The sequence below is a fragment of the Tauraco erythrolophus genome, chromosome 21 (assembly GCF_009769465.1).
Source record: "Tauraco erythrolophus isolate bTauEry1 chromosome 21, bTauEry1.pri, whole genome shotgun sequence".
In the NCBI taxonomy this organism is placed as follows: domain Eukaryota; kingdom Metazoa; phylum Chordata; class Aves; order Musophagiformes; family Musophagidae; genus Tauraco; species Tauraco erythrolophus.
The window spans coordinates 2,774,131-2,786,763 of record NC_141485.1 but is presented as its reverse complement, the minus strand read 5'-3'; the positions used below and the strand labels follow the sequence as shown (position 1 = coordinate 2,786,763).

General features: G+C 38.7%; 1 protein-coding gene across 1 annotated transcript in view; it reads right to left on the bottom strand.

The window, feature by feature from the left end:
• BCAS3 (BCAS3 microtubule associated cell migration factor) overlaps positions 1-12,633 on the bottom strand; it is a 363,717-nt gene that overhangs the window by 292,172 nt on the left and 58,912 nt on the right. Inside the window, exons 10-11 of the mRNA XM_086624898.1 lie at positions 5,051-5,127; positions 3,164-3,247 (exon numbers count right to left, since the gene is read on the bottom strand). Of these exons, the coding sequence (XP_086481024.1) occupies positions 3,164-3,247; positions 5,051-5,127 (161 nt within the window). The remainder of the gene's footprint in view (positions 1-3,163; positions 3,248-5,050; positions 5,128-12,633) is intronic.

The window sequence follows — 12,633 nt, the reverse complement described above, 5'->3', positions numbered from 1 at the left end:
ACCCAAGCACCTGAATATTCTCCCATCACTAATACTGTAATTTAATAATGGGGTTTGTTCTGAAAGATATTCTACGTTCATTCTACCACGTTTGTTCTACGGGAGTGAAAAGAATCTTTATCCCATAAGGAACTACATTTTCATTTTTCCAAAAGCATCAATTCTTATCTTTGCTAAACATTAACCTACGTTGGAATCTTGACACATTTCCTATTTCCAGAAATTTTCCGCTTGGCCAAGTTACAGAAATTATCAGATCTTTTTAGAACATGGACAGAAAGCCACCAAATTAATGTGGGGAAATAAAAATTAAGAGATTGAGGTGGAAAAAATGCATGTGTTTTACGAGCAACAGCAGAAAGCAATGCACTTGCAAGATGCATCTAAGGAGAAACAGGAAAAAGTTCAATGTTCAAAATAAAATCCTTCTAGGAATTATAAATCAAATGGGAAGATGATGTAAAGGAATTCTTCATAATGTTACCAGAACAACAAGAGTTTTGGCACCAGTAAACAACACGCTCCATGACCACGGTTTTGACCTCGGTATTGTCGGTTAACAGGGGAGCTTCTGATTCCGAAGTTATTTGATTAAGGAGGAAATTTATTTGCTGCATCCAGTATAGTACACAGCAGCACATCACACGGGGGACAAACCCACCGTTCACTACCAGGACATTCAAAAAGGTTTCTCAGCAAAGGGGGTGCCATCAAAGTAAATATTCTGTACTTTCCACTGAGCCCTTCTGCAGAGGATCTGAAAGGTAATTCTCAAAAGTGACCCTGCTGAAATTACTCTTTGCTCTCAGCTTTATCTTTCTCCTTTGTATGAAGGTTCTTTCACTTCCCTCAATAAGAAATTCGAACCCAAACAGAAAAAAAAAGGCTGTAACCCAAGATGATCTGAGAAAACAAGAACTTCTATGGATCCACTTCTGAACCAAAAAGCAGCAGCGTAGGGAACAGAAAAGGAAATCCACTTTCAAAAAAACTAAACCTCTGATCAAAGCAAATGGATTGCAAACGATTGCAGGCTGATAAGATACAACAGCAGTAGAGGTTTATAAATGAAGACTTAAGCAAGGAGTAAAGTTTATGACGAGGTAATGAGATGAACAGAGTAACAGATACTTAGGGCATATATTTGCCAACAAGAACATCGGCATATCCGTTATCGGAGATGAAAACTTGCTAGATAGTAAGCCAAGACTCAATGAGATCAGTAAAAACCTAACCACTTCAGATTTAGTGTTGCTCACTCAGACATGAGCAACGAATTAATACAGTAGGACTGAGATATACTCAAATCTTGCAGACATTTAAAACTATATTAGTAATAATCTTGTCTATTACTGGAACACGTAACAGGCAGTCGAGAGCAAAAGCAACGTGCCAGGCAAGGCACAAAGCAGTAGAGAGAGTGTGCCCGTATGTGCCCATTTTCCTGACTTTCACCATTACTTATCTCTGTGCAGAGGCTAACAATCTTTTCTTTCCTATGACTGTTAACCTATTTTATCTTCAGTAGGTGTTCAGACGACACAACATCACTACTTCAGTGTTAGCGTCCGTTCAGGTTAATGTGGGAATTTCTGGATTGTGATCCTTGGCTGGAACTGCTCAGGAGGTAAGGTCATCATCTTGGTCCTTACTGGCTTTAAAACCTAGATATCCACAGACTTTGGGGTAAGGGCTATAAAAGACATACTCCTTTTTCAGTTTTTTTTTTTTTTTTTTTGTCTGTCAAAAACCATTAGACAGAATAGTGCTTAGTCTTTGACGCCTACTGGAATACTTTGACAATCATCATATGGTTTAAGAAAGCTTTGACCTGTTCTTCTTCAGTCCTGTCTAGGCTTGGCTTTGGCAGTACAGTGATCCGTTTGTAAGATTTCACCACATTTGACCATGACTGTGGCTGATCATGCTAAGCCAGTTGGGTTTTCAAACTTATCTGTGCTATAAAAAAACATGTTAATGATGCTGAGATGGAAAGAGCATGCAGAGATGTTTCCTCCTTTTTTTTTTTTTTTTGCTGATGGTGAAAGTATGCAGAGATTCAGGAGAACAGCAATTCAAGTTCTCCTCAACAATGTAAAAAACTGATTTTTCTCCTCCTCCAGCCACAGTGAGCTTGTGTCCAAAGCCATGCTGATGGAATATGTTTGTTTTTATGTTTCCTTTTTTCACAAGACGGCATGCCCTATGTCTCTTTGTGGGTTCTTGTAACTGTTGTTTTCTTTGGTGACGCTGAGCTTTCTGCTCTGTGCTGTCATTTAATTCCTATTATTAGATTTGTTTTGTTGTGCATATCAGAAATGAAAAGGCTGGCGGTTACAACGAAAGCTTGTAATCAGCACGAAGCTTGCCAGACAATGCCAAAACTCACTTTGTCTGTGTGTGAGAGAAAGAAATTACTTGGCAAAATGTTGCAGGCGAGTCCTCAAGGAAAGGAGGAGGGTTGGGGGGAATAGTAAAACAACAGTTCTGCATACTCTTTGGCTCGTTTAAGATCTTTCCAAGCCACGGTCGTCTTCTGATACTACAAAAACCCAGATATTTCTCTGAAAATAGGGATATTATAATGTCATAAGAACTAAGAAAACTAGGCAGTGGAACCTATATGTAAACAGTCATTAATAAACTCCAACCTTCAAAGAAAGCTGCCAGGTAATTAATTAGCTCCAGTACTGCGCTGTCATCCTTCAGAGAGAATAAAACACGTAACGCTGCTGTGATTGAGTCCGAAAAGCACCGAGCACTGGTAAAGTCAGTTTTCATGATGTTATTAGACTAATAATTCACAACGTTCGTTTCTAATCATGTAAACCTCTAATACTACAAATAGCCATTACACAAATCGATTTTGCTCTGGTTCTCCTGTAACAGGGGTCAGTAATACGAATAGCTGTTTGTAATACATAAAATTTTTTTTAAATCAGTTCAGAAGGACAGGAATACTTTGTGAAAAACAACGGCTACGCTGGGATTCGCAGGGTCAGGACCATACACATGGTGCTAATGCTGCCGTCTTCCTGACTGTGTTCTTCTCTTTTGTGCACGGGGGGGAGTGGGGGGGCGATGACACACAGCACAATTCAGCAGGGAAACCTAATAATTATCTCTCACGATAACCTCTCCCAGCAGCAGATGATGTACTCACTTTGGCAGCACTAATGACTGTGGCAGTGTAAGACTGAATGTTGTCTCCACAGGCTCCACCACGGGATTGATGGCATCGGATCAGCTACAAGAAGACAGACAGCAAGCAAGTAACTACTATTAAACTACACAAACCCATAACCCATTACCATAGCTCTTATTTATCATGTACAGTGGTGTGTTTTTTCCTACAAACAGCAAAAAGCCCTGCTGAGACACTTAACCCCTTTTTATAATCTTCTGGGTGCCACCCAGACTGTCGCGTACTCAACCCCAGTTTTCAATTACAAGATGAGCAGTCACTAAGAATTCATAAACTTCGAAATGGTGGGATTTTTGGTCTGGCAGCAATACCACAAATAAATTTAAATAAATATAATCAAAAGCTTTAGCCATGTATGTGTAACACTAAATATCTGACATTGTAGGAATCTGAGTGTGGCTTTCCCCTCCTCTTTATGACTAGCAAGCAAAGAAATGACAAAGGAAAAGAGCTACTTTAAACTTTTCATTTAATAGATTAAAGGAATGTACATGGAGTTTCCTCTGTATCACCTTCCTTCAAAATTAATAAATCAACAGAAGATTCTTCGACCTGCCATCAACCTACAAAAGCAGTTTTTGCCTTTGAACACTAATACAATCTGTGCTTCTGACTAAATAAAATGGCAAAAAACTATGGGTGTTTGTTGTTTGTACACAGAACACGTTGCCTGTTTAACTGTTTTAGCTAAAAGAAAATTAAAAAAAAAAAATCACTATAAGATGTATCTGTTCCTACATGCATTCTTTCCCTGTTTATATTTAAGTATCTGAATAAAAAACAGTTAAACTGGGGAGAAAGGGGAAATCCACAGTGAATATACCTGGGAACACATTGGCCATTTCAGTTCCCTTTGTGACATAATTCTTTCGCTGACCAGTGGGTTATATTTTTGGCAGTAGGACTTTTCAAATCCCAGGCTGACTGGTGGAAGTTTTACAAAACCACACAGGCACGGCCTGAGTTTGGAAAGAAATCAGTTGTGCTGGAAAAGGTGTACCAACAAATACATTTCTAAAGCCTGCCTCGCTGATAATTCCTGCTTCAGCTCTAAAAACAGCTATTCCAGTCACAGGTGGAAGGGAGAAAACCATCTGCTTTCAAATAAAAATAAGGCATTAGAAGTGCAATTTAAAGTTTTCAAACACTTCAAGCATTAAACACAACCACTTCTCTGGCCTAGGGCTGGGTAAGAACAGTGATAATTGTTTTGCTTGGGATCTATTTTCTTATCTTGCCTCTAGAAATAAGAAAAAATAATTCAACATTTTCTTTTTTTTTTCTTTTCTCCTGGAGACTAACAATTCCAGTAAAGCTGTTAAAAAGTGGTCATTTTAATGCTACTTCCCAATGCACAAAGTGCATTGCCGTGTTGCTTCATACAAACTCACTGGCTCTGTCCAGACTCAGTTTCCCCAAATAGAATTTAGGAATCCTCACTTGGCTGCCTTTCAGAGGTGTCTGTAATTCGGTGCTTTAAACTTTTAAATGCAAAATAGGTTTATTGAGGTTTATTAAATAGGATTATTGAGTGACCTCAATGACAACACAGGTTGATAACCCTCTTCTCTGCCTACACCACATACACACCTTGACCCCCCAGGTTCATGAGCTTAAACCAAATGTGCAGAGAAAAGATGTGACATATATGAACACCAAAGCACAACCAGCATGGGTCAAAGATGAGCTCTGTCATCACTATGCAAGTCCTCTTACAGATGTTTTCCACATAGCTTTTTTTCTCAGGCTTTTTCTTTTCTTTTTCCCCCCCCTATATATATACAAAAGCTAGAACGAAATCTAGAAATAGAGAGAAGTATTTTTGGAAATTAAACCTTTCCTTACCTTATTTTCTGCATAAGCAAGCCAACGGCTTCCAAGAGCAATAGGATTCATGTTTGGCCCTGGACAAGGATAGCAGCCTGAAAAGTTTTAAAAGGCAACATTAAGAAATATCTTAATGACTTACAAAGAATTTTATTTATTGCCAAGAAAACAAAAACCTTTCAATTGCTAATATCACTAAGTAAATGCTTGCATTTTTGTTCCCAGAGATAAGACTGTGGTTAGATGAGCTATTTTGAACAGTTAATTATGTGTAAATACTCATTTCTCCTTAAGTTCGCATTTTTTTAATACCACTTTGATACAGTGAGATGAGGGGGATATTTAAAAGTTTGACTGGATTGGTTCTGTATCTTCATATTTTCATTAATTTTACTTGATTGACATCCTTCTGTTGGTCAACAGTTTCAGTTTGCTTCAAGCTCTTCTAGATTTTTTTGGTATGAAAGGGTGCATTGTGCTTTCGGTTTTGCTTTTAATAACTCTATATACAAGACCTCAGCCTCTCAAAATACTTTTGCACACACTTTACACAGTGAGCAAATTAATTAATTCCTTTAAAAATCAGTGGAAAAGCTTGCAATGTTCACCTGCTTTTCATTATTTTTATATTATAATTAAAAACGTATATATATACACATGCATAGAGATGAACATAAAACAGAGAATTATTCCTGAAGATTAAAAGGTGAAAATACCTATAACAGAAAGCCACTGGAAATAGCTGTGAACAAAAATATAGCAAGGCCTAAAATTAATCAGGCCCATATCAAATGCAATTTCTTTATATAAAATCTGAGTTAAAAACAAAAAACACAACAAAAAAAATCCCCTCCAAAAACAATCACCGAGAATATCACACTACTAAAATTTAAATAAATACAGAATTTTAAGTTATTATGAAAACAATTAGATAAGGCTTAAACATCAATTAAAAGCCTAAGTAATTTACAATTAAAAGTGTCATGGTGACCCTCATCCTGACTGCTATTACTGTCCTATTTCCACGTCCTGTTTCCCCTCCTTTTTTTTTTTTTTTTTTTCCTCATTTTGGATTATGTGCTTCGGATGGACGGCTGCTCTTTCCCCATCGGTATGTCACCCTGCCTGTATTTAGCACTCAAATCCTACAGATTTATCCTAACTTTAGTATTCCAGCCCCAGCACCGCAAAGGGCCGTGCTGCGTGGCTCCAGCACGCTGATTGCAGTGGGATCCTTTGTCAAGGTAAGAATCTGAAAGTTCAGGTACTGCAGGCACAGAGATGAAACCACAAAACTGTTTACTGTTTAGGGCCCTGATAACAAGATTTGAGCTTGAGTATCCAAATTTAAGCTAATAAATCAAGGCTTCCGTCACGTGCACAACGCCATTTACGAGACCTAAAGCCATCCTGGTACACTAAAACACAGATAAAAAAGAGAATGGGGGTGAGGAGGAAAGGAGGCGACTATCCAGTGAAGGGTTAATCTCTGTTTTCATCAGTTCTTAGGCTAATATAGACAATTTAGTAATTCATATTCTCTCACTGGTTGGCCAAGAAACAACATTTCAAAAAAAACTCAGACATGTGTGTCTCATTTACCAGAGCCCTGGTGAGCTGATCCTGTATCACAGGCAGAAGGAGCACTGAGATCAGGAAAACAGCATTTTAGAAGAACACATATAACCAACAACTGCAATCTATGGCATAAAATCCTACACTGCATTCTGAGAAACGACATATTAAAAAAAAATATATATATACACAGCTAACTAAGCTTCTATCTCCCCAAGTCTCTGGTGTCAGACTCTTGGTACTGATCCACCAACCACAGAGAGAAAAAAACGAACCTATTCGCCTCTTTTTTGCCAATACCAGAGTCTTTCCATGCAGGTCCCTGAATCATCCAGAACACTGAGTGAGGACAACAGACTTTTAAGTCAGGTGGCATTATTTTCAATGCCTGCAAACGATGAAAAATGTGCCTGGAAGCGTGTTAACGATGGCACGTAGGTGTAAGTTTAAACCGACGCGTGACAACACAAGACATGTATGATGGCATTTTGTGGGGCACGTGCAGAAACAGCTGCTCCACTGTTCATGCTGCCTGAGATAAACAGCCCCTGATTGCAGTTTTTACAGAGGAGCAGTGAGGGTATTGCAAAATTCGAAAGATCACAGCAAGTTATTCCAAAGGTCAGAAAGCAATGGAAGGAGAAAAGCAGCAATTCATCCAATTAAATCCATCTCAGGCCAGGAAAGCAAAACCCAGTGAATATTTTGTAAGGCCTTATCGCTGCCTTGATCTCAGGAAGGAAAACGAGTTCTGCAGAGATGATGCCACAATTGTTATAGCATTCCTGAAGTGCATAAAATGTGGGTAGCCAGAGCCTCTTAAGGAACAAAGCAAGCAAAAAAAGGTTGTAAAAATGCAACCCTCGGTTGTAAATACAAACGTGTTCTTCCGATGACATTATAGATCAGCACCAGTAAGGTTTTAACTCTGACTGCTGCTTCGGCAATTCTTATCTGGGTCAGTAAAGACCTTCAGGTCCCCCAAACTTTACTTATTTTTCTTCCCTTTTACATATAAAATATATCATTAAAAGCTGTCAGATGATAGCCCTCATCATATAAATCTCTACAGGGATATTAGAATCAGTTACTTGCATTTCCCAAACTCTGCAAGCACCTCGTAACATCCTTGCAGCAGAAAACAAAAGGAGAATTAGCCAAAGATGCACGTAATGACAAAACCGAAGCAATTCAACAACTCTAACAAAAAGAAACGTCTTTGCTTAGAAAAGGGAGCTGTTCTCAATTACTGCACTGAACTGAAGTAAAGGAAGAACTGCAAAAAGCATTATTCTTCAAATAAAAAATTAATCAAATAAAAAAAAGAAAGTCATCTTCGAAAAAACTGCAGCTGTCTTCACCAAAGCCACGGTAGGTAGTTTGTTCCATGAACTGGACTCAGTCAATCGGACACAGCTCCGCACACAGATCAGCCACTTCCAACAATAACCTCCACGGAGGTCAACGATCCAACTCGGTGCCAAACTCTACTCTCCGATATGAAAAAACAGTGTAAAAAAAGAGCTATTTCCTCCCTTTCTTTTCTTTGCAAGTCTCTGCATTTTGGAAACTTGCAGCAGTACGAGGATAAACAAAGGGTTATACTTTATGGGAAGGAAAAGCAAATTGTTTTTCTGCTTTCCAAAAAAACAGCTGGAGTCAGCAGAACATCATCTACCAGGCAAATGAAAAGACAGACACGGCGTGACCCATCAAGCTCGGCCATCCAATCCTTACCAGCCTCACTCTCTTAAAGATTAACTTCTATTTCTACGAAATTTCCAAACAACTGAGGAAAAATCCAACCTAAGCAACAACAGCAGCAACTTGAGCGTGTTTACAATAGGAAGGAACGTAATGAGAACGCAGAACTAACTGTCAAGAAGACCAAAGTTTCCAAGTGTTAATGACAGCATGGAGAGGTCATCCAAGAAAAGATCACTCAGGGAAAGTCCTTCCAAAAGCACAGCAAACCAAGCAAGCACTAAAAAACATCTGATCTCAGAATAAGCTTCACTGGGACTAACATCCATAAATATATAGGTGAAAACCGACTGGAGACTATTTTAAAAGTTTTTAAGTACACTGTTGCTCTCTCCCTCTGCGCTTGTTAACGACACGCAGAGGAAATGCACCACTTCAAAGCTGTCAAAAAGCAAAAGTAGATGAACACTATTTTGAAGATCTGCATCAAAGTGCAGCTTTCCTGGCTTTTTGATTACATTCCTACGCCCAAGAATTCCAACCGGTGCCAGCTTAGGCAACACTGAGGAATAAGAAACGGGCTCCAGGCTCCCTCCAACCAGAGACTTGGCTAACAGCTGGGATTTCACAGGCAGCACCTTGCCATCCCATATTCCCTGCCTTGTTTTCCCATTTCCAAGACGCGAGTGTTACCTATATCCAAACAGTACCATAGGTAAATTCTTTAGCATTACAATTTCTTTGTTTCTTCCCATCTTTTAAAAAAAAAAAAAAATCCGAGGTATAAAATTATCATCTGAAATAAGCATACAGTTTGCGATTATTTGGATTCAAAGATGGCTTTAGCTTACTTGTTGCTGTGCTGACTTTATCTATTTGGTTTTACGGAGAATACAGGAATACAAGAATTTACTTAAAGTTCTCTGAAGAGCTATACAAACAGCTGCTTAATGAGCGAGCAAAGCGAAGGCACGTTTACTTTACTTTATTTTTCAATTACTTTTATGAAAATCTCTACCACCCTTTGGAGATTCATATCCATATGCTCATCATAAACCAAATCACCTCCTCTACTCATTTAGGAAACACACAAACATGCACTTCTCTGACTCTGAATCTTTCCATTGATCTATGCTCCTACAGAAAACTAAGGCTCCAGTCCTTTTCTACAATTGTTTTTAGAAAGCTCATCTTCTAGCTTCAGTAACGGCAGTGTGAGCACACAGACAGCAGCCAAGAGGAGAAAAGCAACACATTGCTCCCACTTAGCTTTTCAACAAACAGTGCATCACGGAAAATACTGCTAAGAGGAACAGGCCATTAAGAGTCATGGCAGCTCTAACAGGGATTAAGCCCATAAATCACAAAACATGCCACTATGAAAACTTGAACCATTTGTATTCGGGCAGCTCTTCATCAAGCTTTCCCATGAGGAAAATAGCTTAAAAAAAAAAAAAAACAACAAAAATACATGTGTATGAGTACATATATAAACCCAAAAGCCCAGTATGGGATGGAGAGCTGGGGGCTAAACACTGCAGGGATTCCCAATATCCATAAAAACTTGGCAGTTTGCTACTTCACCTCCAAGCACACAATCTTTGGAATCCCACAGGCAATTCAAAGCCTATGGACATCTAAGCTTTCAACAGCTCAGGTCTTCAGGAGGACCAGAGCCATGCATCTGTTATCCATGGTCCCGCCACGGGTCTGAGCGGTATCTTTGGCTGTGCTCTACGTGTGCCCTTCCCATTGATGCAGTATGGATGATGTACATGCTCTGCACATATACCAAATTTAACACATACCAACATGACTCGTTTTGAAAAAAAACTATGCCATGCAGGTGGAGGACCATTTTTAACAACAATTTCCCCCCCAGAAGTGAGCACTACCATAGTTAAGGCTGTAATTTTTTTGCTTGGCCCTTCAGAAACCCTACACAGCCTAAACAGCTCCATTAATGAAGACCTAAAGACGATTAATTCTTATCGTGGCAAAGTATTCAGACCTAAAGGTGCACTAGAGGCAACGTTTCTCTCCAGAAAAACCTGATGCTAACAGTCAGAACTTGTCTGAGCTAAGCCAAAACTTATTTCCAGTTTACAGAATGATGTACTCACAGACGAAAACAGATCCTTACTCCGAGTACAGCTACATTTCCTCCTGGGCCCTCACTAAAATGCAGCGTAAAATGACGTAAATAACTGTTGCAAATTCACGTGCAAATGAATAAAGCGAAGGGAAAGAAAATGCCAAACCAGAAGCATCCAGAACAACACTGTTTTTCTTCAAACACATCCCAACATGCTCATCGTAAGACACTACTTTTTAATTTCACAGCACATTGTAAGAACTCCCTACTCTCTGTACCTATTTTTATAGTCCAGAGAGAAGAAACCAACCAACCAAAAACAACCCAAAACACAAAAAACTGTGTGTGATATTTGCCAGGCTTTCATCGCCTCTATCTTGACTTCGTTTTTACTTTTAGAAAACTATCTTACTAAGTTCTTTTCTGCCTTCCCCCCACCCCTGCCAGTTTAATAGGAAAACTTCCTTTTTCTAGAATTTTCACTGCTTTCTCCTAACCAGTTCTCTCTGATTTCCTCTACACTGATACATATTTATGCTTTTTTTTGTATCAGTTATAAAAATTATCCTCATAATTATTGTAACTTGTTTTTTAACGGATATTCCACACCTGGTATCTGTGAGCAGTGCACACTAGGGTTGTCCAGTTTTATTTCAAGCTACTTCTCTGTGTGAGTGTTTACACACTGTGTGTGTATGGGCAGTATTATTATAAAAATCTTACTATTCTGGTCTCTAATCCCAAACCATGGAAGACATTGCATCTCTTTTGAGTACGATGAATGTGACACTGGGATAGGATACAGTCAGCAAACACAAGAGACGCTGGCCAAGGCAGGAGCCCTCCAAGGCTAACCTACATCCTAAGGCAAAACTAAGTGAAACCTCACCAAGAAAGCAGATTTCTGGATAAATCAAGACTTTTCTGTTTCAGTGTGTGGAGAGGTTCATTCAAGATGACATATGCCACCTTAAGCATACAGTGTTTTTAAACACAGTTTTCTGAGCAAATTCCAACCAGAATTATTTGCCTTTAATCATTCAAGGCATTTGCCAGATATCACTTTAAAAATCTGTGAAGCAGTGGTATTGTGTATTTTGAAATAAATAGCTACAATAACCCACTAAAGCCATGCTGCTTTTCAGTCCCTGGATGTAGCTTATAATCAATTAATCATTTTTTTTCTAGGTCTTATGAAATATACAGCACTCTACAGTAATGAAATTACAAAACTACATTCTCAAGTCTTGCAATCCAAAGCAGCTAGCAAACAGATCCATGACAGAGAGCACAGAAAGGCTATATACAATAAATAATGGGTAGAGTGATACTGCTGTTGCAAAAGCATTGTTTATTCCAAGGAAAACAAATCATATAAGTTGTTTTATCTAATATTTTTTGTTTGTTTGTGGGTGGGTGGGTTTTTTTAGCGTCACCAAGCAAACCAAATTTATTTGTTGATAAACTGTATAAAGTAATATTGTTTATAAATTCCTCTGGGTTCCTTCTAGATGAAAGGCCCTATGTAAATGTTATTACTCTCACGCTGTCACATACTTTCCAAAACTCTTCTATTGTTCTTGTACTTCCTTCTGTTTAAGCATCACCCATAAAAACCGGGCAAAAGAGCGAACCAGCAGGATGCACCCTACTGTGAAATCTTGCTTGCCATCCAGGGCCACCTTCTTTTCTCTTGTAAATCATACAGGCATTATCACTACTAAAACACTAAAAAAAAAAACCCTAGAAATGAAGTGAAAAAGTAAAGCCACAACTGCTACATCATCATGCCCCTCTTGCAGGGCAATGTTCATACAGCACGCCGTGTTCACAACAGAGCCAGCCCTGCGATGAGTAGCATTTTGTGCCATTCTGGATCAGAAGAACAGAATTATTCCTTCACACAAGCTTAGGGAAGGAGCACAGATTTAATTTGTGATCATCACTACTATTGTTGCTATTATTATGACTACCACTATTATTACCTCCTTTCCCTGGCAATTCTATCGCAATAGTTTTAAGTATTTTACTGTTACTCTATAGGTCTAAGACCAATACCAGAGTTTTACAAAAAAATATCTGTTGCCTTTAACCTTCATTAGGCTTGGTTGTTTCATTTAGCACAAATTTGCCTGATTTCAGGACCAACTATATTTTAATCCTGAGTTCACTTTCTTTTTTTGTTCAAAGAATTGGACAGTGATAAATATTAATGTTGCCATAGAGG